This window comes from Paramormyrops kingsleyae, chromosome 17 (genome assembly GCF_048594095.1).
Source record: "Paramormyrops kingsleyae isolate MSU_618 chromosome 17, PKINGS_0.4, whole genome shotgun sequence".
Lineage (NCBI taxonomy): Eukaryota > Metazoa > Chordata > Actinopteri > Osteoglossiformes > Mormyridae > Paramormyrops > Paramormyrops kingsleyae.
Window position 1 is genome coordinate 16076382 of NC_132813.1, and position 23567 is coordinate 16099948.

Consider the following 23567-nt stretch of genomic DNA (forward strand, 5'->3'; position numbering starts at 1 on the left):
TGAAAAAGCCATCTCCTCCGGGGTGGGGCCCCGCGTCACGGCCTCATTAGGTTGCTCATTAATATTCATGAGAATGTAGCTCTTCAGCTCGTCGATTCTTGGAGGTGTCACACTTTCATAAAGTACAGCAAAATCAAAAGTTTGCATTTTAGTGTATCATAGCAAGTAGTGAACTCGCGCCGTCTTGACAACTGAGATTTCACACACCTATAGTAATAAAATTACGTATAATAGACCAATACACCCGACCCTATATAATGAATAAGTAGTGGAAGTGGATGGATGGATGGATGGATGGATGTAATCCAATATTTTAGCACAGCTTATTAAATCATGGTGACACAATAAAATGCTCACAAACCGAAAGTTTACGGCAATATTTCAGCGTGTGTGGAGTAGCCGTGTAATAAAATGTAGCGGGATATCTCCTGCCGCGTTACCCGTCGGAGTTAATTTCACCAAAGTGCCACTGTCGCCAAATTACATTAGAAAGCACTGACTGGTTTAAGTAAAAAATCAAATCCCTAGAAGGCAAATGCTGTTGTCTTTGAATCGTACGTTAATTGGATTGGATTTCTTGTACAACGAGGGGTTGTATAGATACCAGGAAATATATATAGGCTAGCAAGTCCTTTCGCTGAAAATATTTAGCCAATCCATTTAAAATTGGCACTTTCATACTTTCGCCTGTTCAGATTTCATCTTAATTAAGAATTAAATTAGAACATTTGAATAGCTAAATTCTAATTTATTTTATAACCTAAAATAAAACAAATCTCAACTCGTTTAACAGTTACACCTAAACCTAGTCTTTCATTCGTATATTCCGCTTGAAGCTGTGTTACTATTTTTGAAATTATCTGAAAGACGCCCCAGGCAAATTCCCCAGTGTAAAAGTTACTGATATCCCATTCCGTACCCAGTGGAGTCTCACGTCTCAGAGCAATTGAAAGAACCCTCTACTCGGCGCGCGACCAGTCACAAAGATGGGGCATTAAACGATTCAGTAACAAGACCTCCTGGTTGAGAGAAAAGGGTGGGAGGAAAAAACGTGGAAGCAACTAAATGATCCATTTTCCAAGGACAGAATGTCATTACAAAGAAACTAGCACAGTGTGTAGAGAATTTAAGTTTCAAAGTCAGCGACAACGCATGCAGAATGAAAACCACTACAGCTGAACAGAACTAGCCAAATTAGCGGAATAAAAATAGGCCTATATTAAAAACAGCATATTTTCTCTGTGCTCAGAATTAATTTCTTCGCCAAACTTATTATTATGCTTATTGTTTGTACCAAGACCTTTGGGTGTATGTATATATATTTAATATATATATAGAAATGCATACTGTCATTCTGGCATAAACGGAATCTGTCATTCGTGGATAACTGATGAACTCCGGTGCTTTGTGTTGCGTTGCTGGTCTGGTCAAACGAAACAACTATGTAGAGGTAACAGGTAATTAAACTTGTAGTATTCCCGGTGCAATTACGCCATCTGTGTCAGGAGGCTGTACGGAAGAGTGAAGACTGAACAGTTTTTTTTTGTTCTCGCCCAGCTAAAAAACACTTAAATGTCTCAGATGATTATTCATGTTATAAGAAAAGTAATTTACTTTAATTGGTAACGTACACATTTAAAAAACAGAGGTATGCTGATTAGTGCCGCTCCCGAAGCTAGAGCTAATCAGCCGCGTGCTACAGAGGGACAGGTTCCATTTTCTGCTGCCTGGCGCGTGGCGCGTGCCGATTCTCGGGGGATCTGGCGAATATAAAAGGGGAATTAAGTGTCAAGTCACTAAATTTAAAAAAACATATACGGTGGGTTACCATTTAGGAAAAACTAAAACTAGATGTTTTCATGGATTTGGGTCTTAGAACTACCAAGGGGGTGCAATTATATTTAGCTACTTACATTTGGGAGCACTTTCCCCCGTTACCTAATTAAAAACATTTAATAACGAAGATGCTTTATGTGGTCTCCATTTTCAGATCTATTAAGGTTGCTCCCCTTAGGGACTATCGGTATTAAAATAAGTAGGTCGCACAAAGTTCCGATTTTGAGTAAATGTGATTTAGGATAATAGGAGTGGGTTAAAACCATTAAGGCATATGTACGTGCATCATTAAGGCGCGACCAAGTGCTTCGAAATTTGTCAAATTCTGTCATTGCTTTTGCTTTTATAGCTTAGTCACCGCGCAGTGTAGTGTTTTGTATTTGGAAGTCGGTCTTTAACGGACAAATGGGGAGATTACCGTAGATGTTTCCTTCAACTTACTTGAGAAAGTGTGATTATTTGTAGTATTATATGTATTGATATTGTTAGTAATTTTAGGCAACAACAACTGATTTATTCGTAGCTGGGTGACACAATTACCCATATACTGTTCCTCTATTACTAAGAGTTGTAGGCTATTATTACGAGGGAAATATCCCCAATTTCCAAAAGATTATCCATTTATATACTGGAGTTCTTCAAAGGCCGGACCCTTCGGGGTATTTTTGGGAACGTTTTCATTAGCGTCCGAAAAAACAGGTGAGGTGAGGTACTATCAAAATAATCACTCAAATTAAGCAATTAAGATAGTATTTAAATAATTAAGTAATTATATTATATCGAGCGAAAACTAGGCCATGCTGAGGGCCAGTGCTGAATACCCTCGCTTTGTAGACATGGCTCAATAAAATCGAGCATAACGGATTATATTGAATACGATTTAGAATAAACACGTAACTGCTCACATTGTCTGCATTTGATTGAATGTGTACTGAAATTTACTAAACAGAAAAACTGGGCCGATATTACACCAAAAGATTATGGAAAAAATAATGAAAAGACGGTGGATAATAATGATAGGCTGCATCTGCCTATATAATATGAATTAATATAATATGAAACAATATGATTTCGCACAGAGACTGATCGCTGGTTATTAATGTAGGATAACACAGATTTCGTTTGACAATGTTTTTCATTTATAGGGCTGCATGGTCTGAAAATATTTTAGCCCCTCCCACAGAACGTCACTCGACCCCGTTTTTTCTTTTATGACAGAAACTGGCAGAAAGGCACGAACTTCACCCCTGCGTTCTTCCAGCCGGTGAGAATATGCTTATCATCTGAAAGTGCGTGTAGCAAAAAGGCATTCAGTGAGGAAACGCACAAAGAGCAAATACACTCAGCGATACTGTTTTCTTTCTGGCAGTTGTTCCTGAAGCGATTTTGAAATGTTCTCACATACATTTTGTCACTCAGTCACGCAAGACGGACAACAGAAAACAAAAGAAGAACGTAACCTGTTGGGTTTATCTGAGCAAAGCTGAAGTTTCAGAACCGGTAGCTATTTTGTAAGCTCCTGATTTGTATAGGTGCACCGTCCATATCGGGTTCATTTACAGATTGATCTTCACTTTTCTTTTCCTTCTTTAGAAACGGAATACCAGTTTAAGTTCACTAGCTGAACCTGCAGGCTGCTGTCACGGATCTTTTTCGAAACACCATGCAGACCTCCAGTCCCCTGCTGTCATAATATCACTAGCAGTGGCTGGTGTGGCAGAGCAGTGTACCTTGTAATCAGGTGCAGGGTCGGTCAGGGTGGGGAATGGATCAGTGGGTGGCTGAGGGGCCCGAGAGAGTCCAGAGCAAAGCCCTCCAGTCTCTGCTAGCTGCTCAGATCCAGGAGTAGGCCCATCAGGACAAGCAGGGGCCACACACCAGAGCGGGACCTGAGGGGAGACGGCAAGGGGGACCGGTCATGAAATAAGAGAAAATACAGGAAGAAAAATAAGCGCCCCCCCCCCCCCCCCAAATAATACTGCATTCAGGCTCTGGGTTGTGGGACATAGGTCAAACATGTCAGAGCTGGGCGGGGGCGAGACAGTGCTGGGCTGAAGCACTTATGGAGGACATTAAACCTTTCAGGGCATGCTGCAGTTCCCTGGCTGTGGGGCAAGCAGGACCCTGAGGGGTGGTGAATGCGTACAGCGAAACAAGGCAATCAAATGAATAAACCCACGGCCTCACATCCTCATAAAGCCAAGGAGAAGAGCAGAATCCCAAGAGACCATCCATCAGCTATGGTTGTAAGGAGACTCCACCAAGGACCTGAATGGCTCCCTGTGGATTGTGTAGTGGTTCCTAAAAGCTGACCCACACTCAAGGCAGATGGGACAACTGAAAATCAGCCAGAGGTGTCTGGCAAGGGACTGTGCTAGAACAAAAGCTGCAATTCCCAAGAAAATTCCATTGTTTATATGTTGGTACACAATAAAGTGAGTCAGCACATACAAATGCATGACAGTGTTCTGGAACTTTCTGCCTTGATATTCCAATTCCTGGCCTTCATGGGCCCTCTAGTGTTCACTGTCAGTACTTCAGTGTCACAAATGCAGGATACTTCAGTGATAAGTAAATTTCATGAATTGGGGATATATTTTGTAGCTAAATCTACAGTGAAATGGTTCATGTTTAAATTTTAACAATGCCTTGTCTAGGTGCTGAACATGACAGGCCCCTTCCAGCTGTTGGACAATGTCCCTTTCTGTGACGATGCAGTAGTCAATTATTGACTTGTTAGAGGTGCACTCAGGAGTGGAGCAGGTTTGGCGGGGGGTTCATATCTTACAACTTACACTCCGGCCCTGTCCACCCATTTCCAGATGCCCCGCTGTGCCCAGGATCGGCCCTCTGCACTCCAGGGCTGGACCACTGGTGTGTAGGAAGGTACTTTAAGAGGGTAGATGTCCCTACAGGTGGCCAGTGAGTCTGCAGGGTCCTGTGGGGGGGGCGGGGGGTTCTGTGACTCGGAAAATGGTTTAAAGTAGCTGACCCATGCTGCACTGTATGGCTGTAAATCAGAGGGCCAGAGGAAGTGGTCATGTGATCAGAGTTTTACTTTGCGTTCACACTGAACCGGAGTGTCACAGACAGACACAACCAACATCTACCAAATAAAAGGTACAGGGTTTTGGATAAAGGTGTACGATAATCAGTTAAATAATGTAATTTAAAAAAAAAAAAGTATTAAAAACAAAATACATTATCTGCAACATCACAAACACGAGAAGCTCTGCTCCACTGCTGTGAATTCAAATCAACTGTCTGCTTATGTAATAAATTGGAAATTATTACCCACTCATTGCTCACCACAAGCTACTGTTTTATCTAGGACACACTAAAAAGGTGACTGGGGCCACAGGGGCGGCTGAATACAAAGAGCAATATAATGTGACACAGAAACACCTTCAGTGGTGATCGGACTATTTATTGGCAGTTAGGTTTGCAGGTACATGCTGGCTGGCTTTTATCGGCCAATTATAATGACAAACACCTGTAGTCCAATGTGTAGGAAAGGGATGGAGGTGGACTGTTCACTTAAAAGGAGAGCTTTGGATCTACAGTGTTTTGTACAGTATCCACAGAAACAACCGACACCTTGTTCTGGACAAAAGGTGAGAAACGAAAGAACACAAAGCAACACTGAGCAGCAGCTAAGGATGGACATAAGGAAGGAGTAGCCGCGGTTACAAAAATATCACGAAAATACTTTGCTTAAAAAGTGCCTTAGTGTTAAAATTACAAAACATCATTTAGACATTAGATTCTCTTATGCTCACCACTACTTTCCAGACCATAGCGCTATAAATAAAAGCGAAATGCCTTAACACAAGGCTGCCGGACTTTCCGGGGACATTTCCTGCTGAATATTGCACAGGTAATGTAGTGGTGGGGCAACGCAATTGGTCACTTTAGTGAGAGTCTGTAATATTTACAAACAAAAACAGAAAGTGGGTCTGGGGTGGGAAGTCACACTGCAGAACTGAATACTCTTAACCCACATCCACGAAGAAGGAGACCCCATATATGAAAAGGCTGCACCATTAGCCTGTGGGTCTACAGTGTCAAGGGTTACAGGATTGGACTGACACCCCGTTTCCAGTGAACACGCTTTCCATGTGTGCGGAGGAGTGTTCGGGGGCTGGGGGTCCTATTATCACCTGGCTGAGACTCCTGATCCGGCAGGATACCAAACACACCGACGCTGGAATGAATCTAAAACACAAACTGGATCACATACAAGGATCCAGCCTAAGAATCACACAGCGACCCTCCAGACTTTAGTTACCATCAAATATGATTTAAAAAAAAAAAGTCATTGGTTCTTGACAGACGGAAGCTGAAGAGTCTTCCCGGACAAACTGGAACATTGGGTCTTCTAGGAAATGTATTCCCTTGGGGCTCTGGCTGGTCATGCCTGCCCCTCGGACCCAAACAAACCGGGGGCCCACGTGGTTGAGACACCCCACTGACCCAGGGAGAACAAAGCCCGCTTTCATTGCCGTTTATCCCTGTCTGAAGGGTAGATGCTGCTGGAGGGCTGGAGTAGACAGCGCCCCCTAGTGGCTAGTGACAGATTTGCAATGTCCAGTGTCTGCAAAGTGGCTCAGGCAGGCTTACAGGAAACGTCAGCGGGGGTGTTCGGGGGTGTCGAGCCTGTAACTTCCTCAGCTTCCAAACCTGAGGAAAAAAGAAAAGCAGAGACCCATCCATATGACCCCCCCAGGCTCCCGCCTCCTGGGGGCAGGGGTCACTTGCGACGGCTGAAGATGCTCTTTTTGGTGGTGCTCTTGTCGGCGGTGCTGAGGCCGATCAGCAGACGCGCCTTTTCGTCCTCCTCCTGCTGCTGCACCCCACTGTCGCCCCTGCCATCCGCCACTTTCCCCCGCGGCTCTGAGCCCGAGGCCGGCTTCAGCCGCAGCTTCTCCTTGATTACCTGATGAGGGGGACAGGGTCAGGTTAGCGTGGGGGGGCGCAAGATCAAGGTAACAGATCTGACTGTTCAGTGTGAGAACCCACATGGGATGCAGTTCAGAGCGGGAACCCGTCTAATCTCTAAGCAGCAGGGACTGATAGACTAAAGGCTGAATCTACACACATTTTGTTTCTGATCCTGTAAGGACCAAAGGCCACATGCTGGTGTTTGGCTCCACCCCCACATAAGGAGAGAAGGCCACATACCCTGTTTGGTGTTTGGTCCCGCCCCCACACCATGTTTGGTGTTTGGTCCCGCCCCCACATCCTGTTTGGTGTTTAGCCCCGCCCCCCACATACCCTGTTTGGTGTTTAGCCCCGCCCCCCACATACCCTGTTTGGTGTTTAGCCCCGCCCCCCACATACCCTGTTTGGTGTTTGGCCCCGCCCCCCACATCATGTTTGGTGTTTGGCCCCGCCCCCAGCACACGCTTCTGCCCGGCCCATACCTGTGCTAGCAGAGCTTTCCGGCTGTCCCTCTTCACCGCCATGGCAAAGTCCAGCCAAGTCCAGGTATTGTTGTGATACTCCAAACATGGCAGAACCAGGTTCAGGTCCTTCCAGTCCACGCTGCTCTTCTCACCCTGCAAAGACACCCGGAAATGTGCGACTCGTCACGGCGACATCTTTCCGTCCAGTAAGCCGAAGGCCCTGGCGTCATGTGACCACCTTGCCCCACTAGCAGGCACGTCTCACACCCACCTTATAGCTGACGCACAGGGGCACCTGGGGAATCTTGATGTAGATGAAGGAGTTGTTCATGGCTGCTCTCTCTTTCATCTTATCTATGTCGTCCACGGGATGCTGGGACAGGCAGACGCCACCAAGAGGGATTTTCATAACACATCATCTTATTCTTACGAGGTGGGGGGGGGGGGGCTTACATTTTAATTAGAGCATTATTAAAAATCGTGAACCTGATACACTGTAAAAACGGTGCTCCTGATGTGACTGAATGACTATCAGACACTGTCTGTCCCTTAAAACACTCCACAAACTCTCGTCTCTCTGCCCTTTGAAAGAGCACTTACAAGCTAAGAGGTGGGTAAAACTGAAATCCAGAGCAGCGGATGCTCCCCAGGTACCTCAGGGGGCTTGCGGAAGGATCTCCTGACGCCGGCTGTCCGGTTGAGCCCCTGGCTGACCCCCTTCCCGGGGCCCAGGGCCCCCATGGAGTCCTCAGCCAGCTGCCGGGGTTTACCTACAGGGAAACCTGCAGCAGACAGAGAAGCTGAGTGACACAGCACCTCAGCACCATCATGCCACAGGCACAGCCCGCAGCAGCGCCCCTTTGTGGATAAATCTGGAAACACATCCAGCATGAAGAAACGTGTGGGGGGGGTCAGTGCAGATAGCAAAACACTGCATACAGCATCTGGAAACAGGAGGCGAACACTTCATGGCAGTACCTGTGGTCACCAGCCTGAACTTGTCCTCTTCGTCACCCACTTCCTCCTCCTCTTCCCTCCCAGGGAAGAAAAATCCCATCATCCTCTTGAAGAAGTGGTACATGAGCTGGATGGTGAGCGGCACGACGTTCACCTCAAAGTGCTCCTTGACGGAGATCCCACCAACGGGCGGGCGGACCTTACTGAAGATGCGCAGGGCGAGCTGCCGGCCTGACTGACAGGGGCTCTGGGGCCGCAGCACTACCTGGGGCAGAGATGGACAGCGCCGCCCTTCAGGTCAAAAAGCACAATGCAGGCTTAATCCAAACTAAAACTCCAGCTGATTTTATTGCAAGCGTTGTGTCTCGTGTTGGGCTTGCCGGTTAGCCCCTGACGTCATACATACACCCCCAGGGGGCACAGAACAGAGTGGCAGATTAAACACCAGCGCTCAGAGTGACTGGCCCAGGGGTTCCAGTCTGGGATGGCAGTATTCCCAGCAGCTGAAGTCTGAACACCGCTAACAGGTTGACGACACACACATCACAGGGTTATTAATTAAACATTGAATTTAATTAAATGGGATGGTGAAGGGAGGTCAAGGAGACAAAGCCTGCAGAGGGAGGGGCCAGGGCATGCCACCCCGGGACTAGGGGACGTTTGTGTCCTAAGGAACTGGAAACCGCGAGAATGAGCAAACCAGGCAGAATAGGCCTGTTTTTCTGGACATGAGTTGCTTGGAATTCTGGGAAGTATGTGCAGTTCCGGGTACCTTGTAGGCCGCATTGGGGAGCAGGTTGTTCATGGTGAACCAGCCCAGCTCCAGCAGATGCTCTGCCGTGTCATCTGACTTGTTGAGCTGCAGCACAAAGGTGGGTGGGGTGGTTAGATGATGCCTGTGTTGGGTGTCTGTGGGCTGCGCTGCGCCCCCAGCTGGACAGGCCTCGGGGGGGAGGGGGGTTCGAGCCTCACACCTTGCTGTACATGAACCTCTGCAGCTCGAGCTCGGCGATGCCCAGCTGGCCGTCCTCCTCGGTGAGGCACCAGCGCGCCTGGGCGAAATAGATCTCGGTGCGTCGCACCACGCTCACGTCCTCAGGGGGCTTCCTCAGCTCCAGCTTGTTGGCCCGCTGCAGCTGGAAGTCCTTAAAGCAGCTGGGGATACGGAGCCACCATTAACATAAGCCCATCCCTACCCCAAGGCTAGACACCACACGGCCACCAGGGGGCCCCGATCGCCACGCCTCACCGGATGAGGATGTTGAGTTCCTCACTCTTCATCTGCATGTCCATCTTCTCCTGGTTCAGCTGGTTCTGCAGTTTCAGGTTGACATCTGACATCTCGTCCTGCTGACACTGAGGACACACACGGGACAGGCGGTATTGGAAGACTGCCAACGTCAGGGGTGCCTTTAATTGGGCGGTGCCTTGTGATGGGAAGGGGCGTGGCTAGCCTTACATTGGAGTAGATCTGCTTCTCCAATCGGCGGATCTGTGCCATGTGCTGCCTGACGGCCTCCTGTAGATGCAGGATGCTGCTCCTCTGTTCCTCAGGGTTGCTGGAGATCTCTAGCTGGAAGCGGACCCTCTGCTTCTTCTCGCTGTGTTCCTGGGGGACAGGGGGGTTGAGGGGTGAGCCTCAGAAAAGGCTGGACACGAGGCTGACGCAGGTGATCCCACAAGCCTCACCTTGCGCTTGGGCTCCACGTGAAGCAGGAGATTGTTGACGATGTCCAGGATCATAGCGTATTGGGCCGGGTTGGTGGAGATCTCGAGGTCATGGTGAATCAGGGTGAAAGTGTCCACGGCACCTATGCACAGGGTGATGGGTGGTGATGACGAGATGAAGCTTCATGAACCATGTGTCGTATTTTTTGACCCCACTAGATGGCACTCTTGGTGTGCTTTGGGGTATGTTTTAAGCACCATATAGTGGGGTCAGAAAATACAGCAAGTGGTTCATGAAGCCTCACCAGCCTGCTTTTTCAGGAGGTCCTCCTTCTCATGGCTGTCCCGTGTCTCTGGCGGTTTGATCTGCGTAGCCAGCTCAGGGTCGATGTCATGGCTGTAGCCGATGTAATACATGCGGCAATTGCAGCGCGAGATGATGCGCTGGACCTGCCGCGTCTCCTGCACCTGGGAGGGCTGGTTCCAGTCTGCGGGGGGTGGGGGGGCAAACGGCAACATGAGAAGGCAGCACCTCAGAAGAAACTTTGTGAAGATTATCCTTTCTCCATTACATCTGTAGGCTCAGGCCCCTGAAGCCTGTGTGTGTGTGGTTGGGGGGGGACGAGGACAGTACCTGTGGTGGTGCTCACCATGCCACCTACAGCCTGCCCGCTCTCCATCAGCTCCTGGACCGAGTCCAGGTGACGCTGTCTGTGCTCCTCGATATTCTTGACCTATGGCGGCAAGCACAAGAGCCTGTCAGTCAACGACCCTCTAATTTCCACCCACCCCAGTGACATCACTTCTCGAATGAACCAATGGATTAGGATCGAGCCAAGACTTCATGTTAGACGATGAGCATATCAGTAGTATGCCCCGTCCCCTGTAGCTCCGCCCACCTCGAGCCAGAGCTGCCAGTCCTCCTGCTCGGTGGGGTTGGGCTCCATGGTGGCAAAGTACTGCATGCTGTCCAGCAGGCACGTCCAGCTGGTCTTCTGCTTGAGGGTGTCGCTGTACCAGGCCGGGTGGTGCTCGCACTGCAGCAGCTGGGCTTTGGCAGCAGACACCAGCACACAACCGGCCGTCTCCGTGCCCCGCAGCATCATCTGCCGGGGGTGGGGGGGCACACACACACGGGTCTCAGAACGGCAATCAGGAACCTCACACGCAGCATTAACACCACGCCGAGGGCGCGGTCCATGGCACACGCACCTGGCAGTTGACCAGCTCGATGAACCAGTTGCGGTTGTAGACGTCATCCGTCTGGCAAGCCGCGGTGCCACACAGCTGGTCGCTCATGCCGGACTCCTCCTCTGAGAAGACCACGAACTTGTCCGTCTCCTCGATCAACTTCTGCAGCATAGATGTGCCTGGAAAGGGGTGGGGGGGGCACCACACGGTTTCGTTCATGTGGACGGCAGAGGCGAGGGCCAGCGGCTGCGTGGCGGGCGGGCGGGCTTACCCTCGCTCTGGCTCTTCTCCGGGCGGCTGGCAGCAGGGGCGACAGGGGCAGAAGGCGTGCTGTTGGGGGCGTAGGTGGACGCAGAGCGCTTGACCTTCTTGGCAGGGGCCTGAGTGTCGATACGCAGCCCCTTCAGCGCCTCTGTGGACAGGTTACGCTTCAGCACCGCCGCCTTCTTGTACCCCTCGTAAAGGCCAAAGGCGATATTGCGGTTGGTCGTGGTCCAGGACGCCCGCAGGTCCACCAGGCACAGCCTATGGGTGTAGGAGGCGTTCTCCTCCCCCTTGGCGCTCACATCCTGCCAGGGCAGTTACCACCGCCGAGTCAACTGGCCGCCATGACGACGAGCCACGCTCCAGAGCACAGATGTTTTCTAGCAGCTTAATGATCCCTTACGCGACATTTGTGCTCCAGGTGGTAACAAAATCAGTAAAAAGGAAAAATTATTCCTTACGTTCTCTAGTCTAAAGCTACTTTTGGAGCGAGCTCTCGGACCCACCTCATCCATGTGGTGGCTCTGCCGCTGGTAGCTCAGCGACGACAGGCTGAGCAGGTGAGTCTTCTTCACCTGGGCGTCCATCTGGTGGTCAGCCGTCTCGTCCCAGGTGGAGGCCATGAGGTGGACGGTGACCATGGACAGCTCGCTCACCATCTGGGTCACGTTCCACTCCGAGATGAGGCGCCGCATCACGGTGCCGGCTGACGGGACAGGACACAGAGGGAGATGGACCTCAGACGGCGCCGATGGAGAGTGACACCCACGATCCCGGCCCCCAAGGTGGGTGTGCAAGGCTCTCACCCTGTGGGATAAGTCTCTGGGCTCCTCGGGTAAAAACGTGGCCGCGGCTGCACTCTACCTGGATGCCACGCTGCTGGGCGAAGGAGGCCCAGTACAGCACCTGCACGGGAGAAGGGCAACATGTCACTGGAATGAGCATGCTCAGTAAGGCACCTGCCTGGGGGAAGGGCAACATGTCACTGGAATGAGCATGCTCAGTAGGGCACCTGCCTGGGGGAAGGGCAACATGTCACTGGAATGAGCATGCTCAGTAGGGCACCTGCCTGGGGGGAAGGGCAACATGTCACTGGAATGAGCATGCTCAGTAGGGCACCTGCCTGGGGGGAAGGGCAACATGTCACTGGAATGAGCATGCTCAGTAGGGCACCTGCCTGGGGGGAAGGGCAACATGTCACTGGAATGAGCATGCTCAGTAGGGCACCTGCCTGGGGGGAAGGGCAACATGTCACTGGAATGAGCATGCTCAGTAGGGCACCTGCCTGGGGGGAAGGGCAACATGTCACTGGAATGAGCATGCTCAGTAGGGCACCTGCCTGGGGGGAAGGGCAACATGTCACTGGAATGAGCATGCTCAGTAGGGCACCTGCCTGGGGGGAAGGGCAACATGTCACTGGAATGAGCATGCTCAGTAGGGCACCTGCCTGGGGGGGAAGGGCAACATGTCACTGGAATGAGCATGCTCAGTAGGGCACCTGCCTGGGGGGAAGGGCAACATGTCACTGGAATGAGCATGCTCAGTAGTGCCTCTTAAAGGAGCCTGCACCTGAAGCTGCGGGAAGGACGCGGTGTAGGACATCTGCTTGTAGTGCTGGCCCAGCTTCTTGCGTACAGGCCGTAGGCTGTGGAAGAGCTTCCCCCGGCAGATGGGCCGCGACACGCTGGTCCAGGTGGCCCAGAAGTTTTGCATCCAACGCAGGGTGCTGCTGTACAACAGGATCCTGGGCAGGCAAGGTTCTGTGTGGGAAGGAGATGAGACACAGTGTTGCCAAGGGGACGGACCCAGGCAGCTGGGATGGCTCACTTGCGCACAGATATGACAGACGAAGGCTGCACCCTTGTCGGCCTCCTGCAGCCGGTTGAGATCCATGGTGATGGCGAGGTTGAGGTTCTCGGAACGGAAGGCGCGGTACGAGTCGTGCGACTGGCCCGAGGTGACATCAGCCACGCTCTCGGCCGAGCAGAGCATCACGGCGTGATGGTCATGCGGGTTGCCATGGCACAGCCACTGGAGGTCCAGCGTCATGTGTAGGTTGGGGAGGTTCAGGAAGCAGATGTCGTCGTACCTGGGGACGGCGGGAGTGTGACTCAGGGTTGGGGGACGGCCCATGCCGGGGGGCCGGCCACTGCAGCACTCACTTGGAGGCTGTCCTGACGTTGACGTCCATGTCCCCCTTGAACACGAACTGTCCTGGGTTCCACTCAAAAGTCAACTTGTTCCACTCCCAGTGCATGTTTTCTGTGGTGTTGTACGGATCCTGAGGGGGGAATGAGACCAACCAGTGTCACTCACATGTAGGAAAACAAACCAAAACAGCAGAACAGCTGTACTGGGAAAGGGTCACCAAAACGGGAGTTAAAATACGGCATCTTCTGCTACACCATTAAGAACCTGGTCCAGAGCTGATCTAAGTACAGAGACAGAGTTCAGATGTAAGTGGTACATACTAATTGAGCTGATGCGAGTACAGTGTGGTTTGTACCTCGGTAGCAAGCTGGTGTAGGTTCGCCTGCTCGATGTCCATGACCCAGCAGCCGTGAAGAAGCAGTCGGCTCTTATCCCACCAGGCCAGGGGTGGGGAGGGGTCGGCTGTAGGTTTGGTCAGCAGGTCCACCACCTGGCCAATCAGAGTCCAGGCCGGGTCCCAGCACGGCCCCCATACGATGGTGTATCGGGCAATATCAGCTGGAGGAGAACAGGACAATGAACCAAAAATTAATGTGACTTTTCACACCAAAACAAGAAGTGTCTCCTTAATAGTGCTTCACCTCAGTGATGAAAGCCCTTGTGAAAAGAGGACTCACAGTGGAAGTCATAGTAGAATTTCAGGGGGGGTATGTTCCGATGGACAGTGATGTCACCCCAGGGCGCCCCCAGATGGACCACCTGACGGCGCCGGGCCCGTGCCTGACCGTCTTGCTCGGTGCCAATGAGGCGCCCCGCCAGCTTCCAGTCCCGGATCTCAAACAGGTAGCGGGGATAGTCTCGGATTCGCACTGCGTATCAGAAGATCAGAAACACATCATGGACACCACAATTGGTGCTTCTGAGCCGCAAATTCAGGCATATAAACACAGGTGAAATTAATAAAGCCCCATTTGGATGGGAGTAGCATCACTTAGGAAGGTTCGGTCTGTGGTTAGCAAGTTGTTTTGACTAGTTTATATAGACGGGATAAGAAATGTGCATAATTTCCCCAAATTACCAGAGATAGCGGAGTGGCCCGGATGCAGACTGAACCTCAAGTTAATCCGGATCTAGTCGGTAATGCACCTTATGAATCAATATAGCTAACGTAAAAAAGGCTTAATGCGGTCCGAAGAATAAAAATACAGTGTAGAACCACCAAATTCCTCACCATAATCCCTCCTCCCCAATGACAGAGAATCTAAACGATCAGTGAGCATTAAAAAGTTCTCATTTTAGTTATATATTGATGTCAAAGGTTATTGTTATATTAGATTTCATGAAATGCTGTTTTGGTTTTGAAAACTGTTCCAGACCTCTGACTTTAATCTGATGTGGACCTTTGAACAATCAGTTTGAGAACAACTGGCCTCTGAGACAACACATGCTAATTGGCTTAATTGGTGCATCCGTTAAATCCTATAATGAACATCCCCCCCCAAAACTATCTGATCATCTCACCCAGGAAGGTGGCGAGCTTGAACCTGATGGCGCGCCCCCACTGCACCACCAGCGGCAGGCCGTCCCGTGGGAAGGGACTGGCGGCGTCGATGTCACGCAGCTGCTCGCGGACGCGCTCAGGCCCGTGCAGCGTGCGGTCGGCCAGCACCACGACCTCCACATCGGACGCGGTCCAAGTGAGCAGTGCCTTGCGCATGGGCGTGTTGGCGTAGAGGCGGCGCGAGCGCTGGATGTAGATCTCGATGTGCTTGCGCTCCAGCGAGGCGTACAGCTCCTCGATCTTGCGTGCAGGCAGCAGTTCGCCGTGCTGTTTGCGCAGCTCCGCCACTCGCCGGTCCAGCAGCTGCAGCCGCTTGGCGCTCTCCTTGCCCTCATCCTTCATCAGCTCGTAGTTGTCACGCAGCTTGATCTCGAAGACGTCATCCAGGAAGACGAAGCAGAACTGGGCCACGCGGAACACCAGGTCTGGGGGGAGGGGCCGATCTTCGGGCGGGACCAGCTCGGTGCTGGTAGCCCGATGTAGGGACCGCAGCCACTTTTGCACGCCGATGGCCTCATCGAAGGTGGCAGAGAAGTTGTACTGGTAGGGGAACTCGAGGGCTAGGCTGGCAACGGAGAGCACCCAAGCCCGGTTACGGCCGGTAGCGAGGAAGGGGAAGCTGGGACGCAGGAGAGTGGCCTCCTCCAGCTCGGGCAGGGCCCGGAGCTCCGCGTCCGTCAGCGTCACGATGTCGTTGCCATCGAAGTTGAAGACGAGATGCGGGGAGCGCAGGTGGGTGGAGCCACCGTGCCGCGCCAGAGAGAGCGCTGCTGTGCGCACCACGATGAAGTTCTGGCTGGTAACGTAGGCGGAGAGCTGCGCACGGCCAACCTCCAGGTACACACTCAGCTCCTTCCCCCCGTCCGCCTCCGGTGATCCCTCCGCCTCCAGCTCCTCCCGCCACCCCAGGGTGAGAGACAGGGTTTCCCAACATCCTCTGCACTCTGTCACATGATGGTAGAGGAACATGTGGTCGCCCGGCGTCCAGTGAGCGGTCACCTCCTCCTCGCACTGGATCTGCGAACGGGACATGGGGTGAGAGTACGATCCTGATTTGGACGCCAACCGCCAGACAGGAGCAGAAAGACCCGGACCGACCTTGAGAGCCCTGGTGCTGGTGCTGAAAGAAGCCACCAGGGCGGCGAGGCTGAGAATGGGGCTAAGCATCTGCGCCGCGGGGCTACACGGCTCCATGGTATCCGTCAGCGACTTCACCACCGAGAGGGACATGCCCTGCACCGAGAGCTGCGACGTCTCTGTAGTGCCCAGGGCCGTTACCATGTCGACCCGCAGGCAGATGGCACCTGGGAGGGCGGGCGAGGCCCAGGGGATTGGCAGGAGACAGGCTAAGCAGAACCACTTAGTAACGGCAATTCCGTTAATCTCCCGAAGTGTAGCGAGCCAACCAGGGACAGAAAAGGCATGAACTCACCCGCCACATTGGACAGTGTGAAGATGTTGGTGTCCTCCAAGCTGAGATTCACCTTGAGGAGCAGCGGCGGGTGGCCTGGGGCGGCGGGGGGGCTCACCCCATTGGCCGGCCCCTTGGGAGCCCTGACGGCCCACCGCGGCAGCAGGGACGACACCCGGGACAGGCACTGCACACAGGTCTCTGACACCTCGACCTGCAGGCCCCGTAGGGACGACTCCACGGACACGGCGCCATGGGGACCTTCGCCAACAACCGTCACCTGGGGCCGGTTACAGCTGCCCTGCGTCGCACAGATGGCAACACATTGTTCCAGAATGCTTCCATTCATGAAATACTGTTCTCACGGCCATTAACGAGCTGGAAGGTCCCCCCCCCCCCCCCCCCACTCTGAAACAGGATGTATGAGCCAACTCTGCTCTGCTATACTGACTGACGCGCATAGTGACAAAGCGAGGTAGCGGCAAGATGGCGGCCCGCGTGATAGCTGTGGCTTGGTGCCCTCTAGTTATATTAGTTTTGAAGCACTGACCAAGAGTGGCAACTCTAAATTTCGTTGTGTTTGATACCATGTATTTTATGCAATGACAAACAAAGCTTCTTCTTCTTCTTAGATGGTCACCATGGCTACCGTGGCTGTCCCAGATCCGCCAGCGGCTACCTGGAGAGTGAGGGAATCCAGGATGAGGGCCTCCCCCCAGACGTGCTTGTCAGGGGGGTGCGGGGCCTGTTGGATATGCGAGCCCTGGCCCACACGCCACCAGAAGTGGTCCAGCGACAGGGAGACGTGCTGGTGGAGGACCTGCGGGGGCTGGGGCTCCGGGGCGGGGGCTGGGACATCCATGAGGTGCTTCAGCTCTGTGAGGTACAGGCACAGACAGACACACAGACACAAACACACACACACACACACACACACACACACACACACATACACACAAATCAGTAACAGCTCTTTGCTCCCCATCCCTGGCTCTGTCCGCAGGGCAGGCCTGACATGACCTTCCCATCCCTGGCTCTTTCCGCAGGGCAGGCCTGACATGACACCCCCATCCCTGGCTCTTTCCGCAGGGCAGGCCTGACATGACACCCCCATCCCTGGCTCTTTCCGCAGGGCAGGCCTGACATGACCTTCCCATCCCTGGCTCTGTCCGCAGGGCAGGCCTGACATGACACCCCCATCCCTGGCTCTGTCCGCAGGGCAGGCCTGACATGACACCCCCATCCCTGGCTCTGTCCGCAGGGCAGGCCTGACATGACACCCCCATCCCTGGCTCTGTCCGCAGGGCAGGCCTGACATGACACCCCCATCCCTGGCTCTGTCCGCAGGGCAGGCCTGACATGACATCCCCATCCCTGGCTCTGTCCGCAGGGCAGGCCTGACATGACATCCCCATCCCTGGCTCTGTCCGCAGGGCAGGCCTGACATGACACCCCCATCCCTGGCTCTGTCCGCAGGGCAGGCCTGACATGACACCCCCATCCCTGGCTCTGTCCGCAGGGCAGGCCTGACATGACATCCCCATCCCTGGCTCTGTCCGCAGGGCAGGCCTGACATGACATCCCCATCCCTGGCTCTGTCCGCAGGGCAGGCCTGACATGACATCCCCATCCCTGGCTCTGTCCGCAGGGCAGGCCTGACATGACATCCCCATCCCTGGCTCTGTCCGCAGGGCAGGCCTGACATGACATCCCCATCCCTGGCCAGGGTGATCTTCCCTCATCTCCATCTTACTGTCACTTATTTCTCTTATACTGGCAAAGAGTGCTCGCTGGCCACGAGGCGAACACTGCCCACCCGAGCTGGCGGACAGGAAGCCCACGGCGAAGGTGGGCGTATCTCCCAGCTGCACAGACACGTTGACGTTGGACATGGAGGAGCTGATCGTCATGGGGGCGTCTAGGTGAGGGTACAGCCTAGGGGGACAATGGGGGGATTTTACTCCTAACAGCACTGTCAGGCCAAAAAACAGCTCCCCCTTGCTCCCCAATTGAGTGTGACCTCACCTCTTCCTGTGTAATGCTTTTCTGCGGAAGAGCCGCTTCCATGGAAACAGGTCTAGCCAATGGGAGAACTCCTGGTGGCGGTAGTGTATGATGCACGTGTTCACGGTGAGAGAGCCAGAGACGTCAACAGATGTTACCTGGGGGGTTGGGCATAAGTCAGCCAATCAGCTGCGAAATAAAGACAAATGCCAAAATGTGCTGCCAATAGTATGAGAACTTACTTGGAGAACAGTCCTGAGTGAGTTGAGGCAGGCGATTCGCTGACGGCTCTGAGAGAGGAGCAGCCCATCTGCAAGCACAGACAGACAGATACAGACAGACAGACAGAGAGACAGGACCAAAGCTACATCAGGCTTTCAATCACTCTACTGGGCATGGACACAACTGTGTTGCAAAACATATTTGTAATGCCAATAAATTGCTAATATAAAATTTTATAATTTTTATATTTCTTAATGATTTTAACATGCATTAATAAACAGAATTGCCATGGCTGTGCAGCATGGTAAAGGCGAGGTATTACTGTGCCACACACGACGGCTGCGATGGTTTATCGTTATGATTATAAAGGCGGTGCCGCTCGGCCCCCCCACCCTCCAGCAGGAGCTCCAGGCTACTCTGAGGGAAGCTCAGCTCGGGCCTGAAGCTCTTCAAGGGAAGCTGCTCATCTTCACGGCCGTATTTCAGCTTCAGAGCCTTCAGTGTCCAGTTCAGGTGCCTATGGGACCGGGAGAGTGTGTGAGGACGTGTGCGATCACCGGCGACTCCACCCCCCCAGCCCCCCAGCGGGAAGATCTCGAGCCACTGACCTCTTCTGGCTGTGCATGGACACAGTGATGTTGGTGTTCTCCAGCTCCACACTCGCCCTCGCTGGGATCAGCTGGTGGATGCGCTCCACGTCTGCCGTCTGCACGAAGGACGGCTGTTCGCACTCCAAGGGCACGTCAGGAATGCCGGGAACGCCAACTGGAATGATCAGCCTTAAGCGGACACAGCCGGAAAGACCCCTGCCGTAGCACCTCGTGAAGGCCGCCGATCCGTCTCCACTGTCTCACCTGCTCCGTCAGTGACAGCCTCCGCCTGCAGGGGGAGCAGCGGCGGACTGAGGAACGCACCCTCGTGTAGCTCCGCCAATAGCGTGCGGACCCTCAGCTCCAGCCGGCCCGGACGCAGACCCGGCCCTACCACGTCCCCTGAAAGGTCCAGGCTGAGGGACACCTCCGCCAGACATGTGTCCTGCTGACAGGGACAGGGGGACAGGCTAGGGTCAGCCACGCCTTGGTTACCTGCTTACAGAGGGCGGCTATTTTCAACAAAAATAATTAGGATAGTTAAGCAGCTTTTCACAAAAGGAAATGAAATCATCGGCAGCTTGGGTAGGAAGCCTCAATCATCAAAGGCCAGAGGGCGCCAGAACAACACTGCTTATCAAACTGGGTCAGTCACACATTCGTCAGAAGCATTAACATTTCAAATTTTATAAGTATTTCAATTCATATCCTCGCTTCTGATTCACGAAAGGGCAACTAATGAAAGGAAATGACTGCAGAATTAAAATGTTGCATACATTCTCACATCACGGCAAAGTGGTTGTCATGGCAACAACAGACTCTGGGAAAGGGGAAGGAACTGTGAAGTCACAATGTGTTGAGGGCGACAGCCAATCAGCAACTGACACCCGTCAGAGGCAGATCAGTGAGACAGAGGCTTCCTGTTGGTATCACATTGTTAAGTTATTCTCACTTGATGTCAGCCTCGCCACAAATAAGCTATTGCCAATAGGAATCAGGGCGGGGGGGGGGGGGGTCTCACCAGATGACTGCTCTTCAGCACCTTGCTGCTCAGCTGTCCCACAGAAAAGTCCCAGCCCAACCTGGGGGGGCAAAAGGCCAGCTTTCAGTGAGTCGTGTGCCCACCGGCCTTGCTACCACAAAAACATTGCTGCAGATATCCGAACACACAGTGGGCCCAGGGTCAGAGGTCACGGTGGGCGGGGCCCAGGGTCAGAGCTCACCCCTTACTGTGGCAGTCCAGGGTGATGCCTGTGGCTGTCATGTGCCAGAGGGACTCGGGCAGCGCCAGGTTCAACACCATGATGTTGATGGACTCAACGTGGAAGGAGACAAGCTGGGGAGGGGGACAGGACATGAGGAGGGTGTTCAGCACAGAGAGAGGGGAAATCACACAGAGCAAGACAGTGGTCACTTTAACGGTTAAAGTGCAGCAGGGACGTCTGCACTCCCAGAATGCCCTGCCTGGAAGCGGCTCAGCTTAGCGGCCCATCGGACTGAAGCAGCATCCCCCAGAGCCCCTGGGCCATACCTGAGACAGGTAACGGAGGGCAGCAGAGCTGGCCCGCAGCTGGGCCACATCTTCGCCAGCATCCTTAGGGCCTTGGCGCCTCAGGGGGTCCTGGAGGTCCACTCGCACCCGAGTCTCACCCACGCATAAAGCCAGGTACCGCCTAGAAGAGATGGAAAGTGCAACACTCAGCCACTGAACAGGCAGTCCATTAAGGATGGAATCGGTGTATATTTACATTGCTAATATGCTTCATTCAGCCAGCAGACACTGTTATTCAGCGGTGGGGGGGGGGGGGGACTATGTTAGGAGATTTGTTCGCTGTAACAAACACAGTACTCACGGCAGGGCTGGGTTCAACACTTTGCTTGAAATCCATATGCTGTCAATTTCCTGCATAAAAATAGCAATGCATTTGTTTTTAAAAAGGCCAATTTCATTAATAAATAAGGTGGTCAGCACTGCAATTACCCTAACTACAAAATTTAACAATTAAAATGGGCTTTGAGCCATACAGTCTCATTTAATGATAATTTAATATGTCCATCTTGCTGAGTATTTACACACCTCAGGGCTATCGAGCACCGAGATGGAGAGAGGGAGGTAAACCCACGCAGGGAGGCTGGGAGGACACGGCAACATACCAGGGTGTGCTGAGGCTGGAACTGGACACTGATGCCCCTGACAGAGAACAGGCCCACAGAGCCGATCTTCAGGCTGGCATTCAGCTTGTCGCTGAAGAAGCGCACAGCCAGGCGACGGACAAACCACCTGTATGGAGGGCGTGGGCACAGACATGTCTGGATGTCAAGACAAACCATGTGACTGCAAGGGAGACCTGCCAAATGACATGGGGGTTGCTGTTTAAAGGAAGGAAAATAGGCTGCCCCTCTGCAAATGGCACTCAAGAAATAACAACAATGGTTTTCTCAAACTAGTCCACAGGTTCACACATATACACACTATATTGGCAAAGAACAGAGGAAAATTTAGATCAGTCATTACGTAACCAAAAAATATTTTGGATAAACTCACCACGTACCCTAAATCCCTTCAGTCAGTGTTCCTGTGCTCTTACCACACATGTACACATGCGAGTGAGTGTGTGTGTGCACAAAGCAACCCAAGAAGAAAATGAATCTGGAGTAGATTAAAATCACAGAAACGGGAGACATTCCACAACACTTCACTTAGCCCACTAGTGTAAACTCCAAGCAATGCTGTGGACAACTCAGCACTATTTACAGTACTGGGTGTGTGTACTGTTAGCACTGAACCAACACCCGAATACTTGAGTACGTAGTCTATAAAAGAAACCTCGGGTATTTATGGTTCGATAACAAGCTTTATATGTTTTTTCCAGCTCTGAAATGACCGAGAACCATGTAATTATATGAAGATTGCATTTTGTGTGATGATTAAACCAAGGGTCCTACCTGAAAAGCAAGGAAGCCAAAACTGCAAGGAGACATAGCGCCAGCAGGGCGATGAAAAGCGGAGACATTTTCCGATCCAGATTGGAGCCGCTTCACACGGGCGCGCTCGCGCGGCGGTGTCACTCCGGATCAGCGCGAGGCAGCCGGGCAGGCGGCCGGGCGCCCCGTCATGCAGCCGCGGCCGCTCCCGACACCAAACCCTGCAGGCTCTGTAGGTGGCAAAGGGACACCTCTAAAAGAAAAAAGGAAGCGCACTGTTCACACAGTTACGTTACAGTCAAGCAGCGGCAGTCTATGCAGCTTGGTGACTATCAACAGCCGTCCTTATCCCCAAAACGCCGTCTGCATGTCAGGTTTACCGACGGGTTCGACCCCAGCGCCCCGCTAGTTGGCTAAATAAACCCTGAGCCGACACCGACTAGCCACCAAGCCGGCTGCAAACCCTGACCGAAACAGGCCACCCCATTCCCCGAGGAGCCGGAGTTTGTTACTCGGTGAGAATCGATTTGCTCCGATTGTTACGTTTATGACTACTACTAATAATAATATCACCAGCATCCCTCCAAAAAGTGCTAGCAGCGATACAGAATACACAGCGAGCTGGCACTGCAATATAAAATCAGCGATCCGGTTTATGGGTAAACTACTTGCCTGCGATGCGCCCGGTTCTGACAGTCTTTCCGTGCAGGATGTACAGTCTGCAGCATAAAACTACTTTACCCGGCTAGCAAGCGACCTGCAAGAGGGAGTGTAAAAATGTCCCCCGAGGTATTCTAACCGTACCGATGTTTCACTCCTACACTTTTTGTTTTCTGTTGTTGTTTTTCTCGGGGCTCCCGTCCAGCGGGTCTCCTAACTCGTATGTCCCCGGGGCCCCGTCCCGAAACACTGGGAGTTTAGCAAACTGCTCCGGCCCACGCAGCTGGCAGACCATTTAGGAGGCCGACCGACACTTATCCCAGAGTTTAACTCCGCGAAACTCTCGTCTTATACGTGAGCGTTATTTTGACGCGGTTCAGATATGCTTTTAACACTTAGTCGCTTTCGGAGATCCGCATGAAAGTAATATTGAGATATATCCAGGGATTGAGATGATAACTGCTTAAGTCACTCGGTTTAAAGTATAAATTGTATTTCCAGTTGTATGTGTGATGCTCGATGGAATTTGTAGTATTAAATGGACACAATCAGACCAAAAAACAGAGAAGGGAGTGTTATATCGTGTGGTAAATTAAATACGGATTGTGTAGAAATGTTACATAAACAACATCAGAATGACTAAAATGATTTTAATAAGCATAATTCACTCCGATTTAGTGGGGAAAATTGCCGAATGGAGAATCGCAGCGTTGCCACCTGTT

At 52.3% G+C, this 23567-nt stretch overlaps 1 protein-coding gene across 2 annotated transcripts; it reads right to left on the bottom strand.

Moving 5' to 3' along the window:
- Positions 1-5242: 5242 nt before the first annotated feature.
- On the bottom strand, positions 5243-23148 carry LOC111847161 (bridge-like lipid transfer protein family member 2). Of its 2 annotated transcripts, none has more exons than XM_072701204.1 (39): positions 22858-23148; positions 22207-22438; positions 21415-21541; positions 21114-21163; positions 20792-20933; positions 20484-20596; positions 20282-20342; positions 19525-19705; positions 19279-19435; positions 19063-19187; positions 18691-18758; positions 18470-18606; positions 18261-18379; positions 17124-17320; positions 16466-16745; positions 16132-16337; positions 14994-16050; positions 14150-14341; positions 13828-14030; positions 13484-13602; positions 13181-13410; positions 12891-13081; positions 12128-12227; positions 11828-12027; positions 11329-11626; positions 11079-11236; positions 10766-10972; positions 10501-10600; positions 10172-10354; positions 9888-10009; positions 9658-9807; positions 9448-9554; positions 9173-9353; positions 8971-9057; positions 8220-8463; positions 7896-8023; positions 7513-7614; positions 7260-7394; positions 5243-6772 (listed from the first exon to the last, which is right to left on the bottom strand). In XM_072701204.1, the coding sequence occupies exons 2-39, from the start codon at positions 22272-22274 to the stop codon at positions 6587-6589; spliced, it is 6711 nt and encodes a 2236-aa protein (XP_072557305.1). In that variant the 5' UTR covers positions 22275-22438; positions 22858-23148; the 3' UTR covers positions 5243-6586. The 2 variants fall into 2 exon arrangements, with proteins under 2 accessions (XP_072557305.1, XP_072557304.1); XM_072701203.1 differs by having other exon boundaries at positions 19525-19708.
- Between the last annotated feature and the right edge of the window lie 419 nt (positions 23149-23567).

Coding starts and splice junctions, on each gene's coding strand:
- LOC111847161 (XM_072701203.1), bottom strand. CDS start 22,274: ATGTCTCCGCTTTTCATCGCCCTGCTGGCGCTATGTCTCCTTGCAGTT. Junction 11,237..11,328: donor GGAGAAGAGCCAGAGCGAGG/GTAAGCCCGCCC, acceptor ACCCCTTTCCAG/GCACATCTATGCTGCAGAAG. Junction 10,010..10,171: donor CCTCCTGAAAAAGCAGGCTG/GTGAGGCTTCAT, acceptor CCCTGTGCATAG/GTGCCGTGGACACTTTCACC.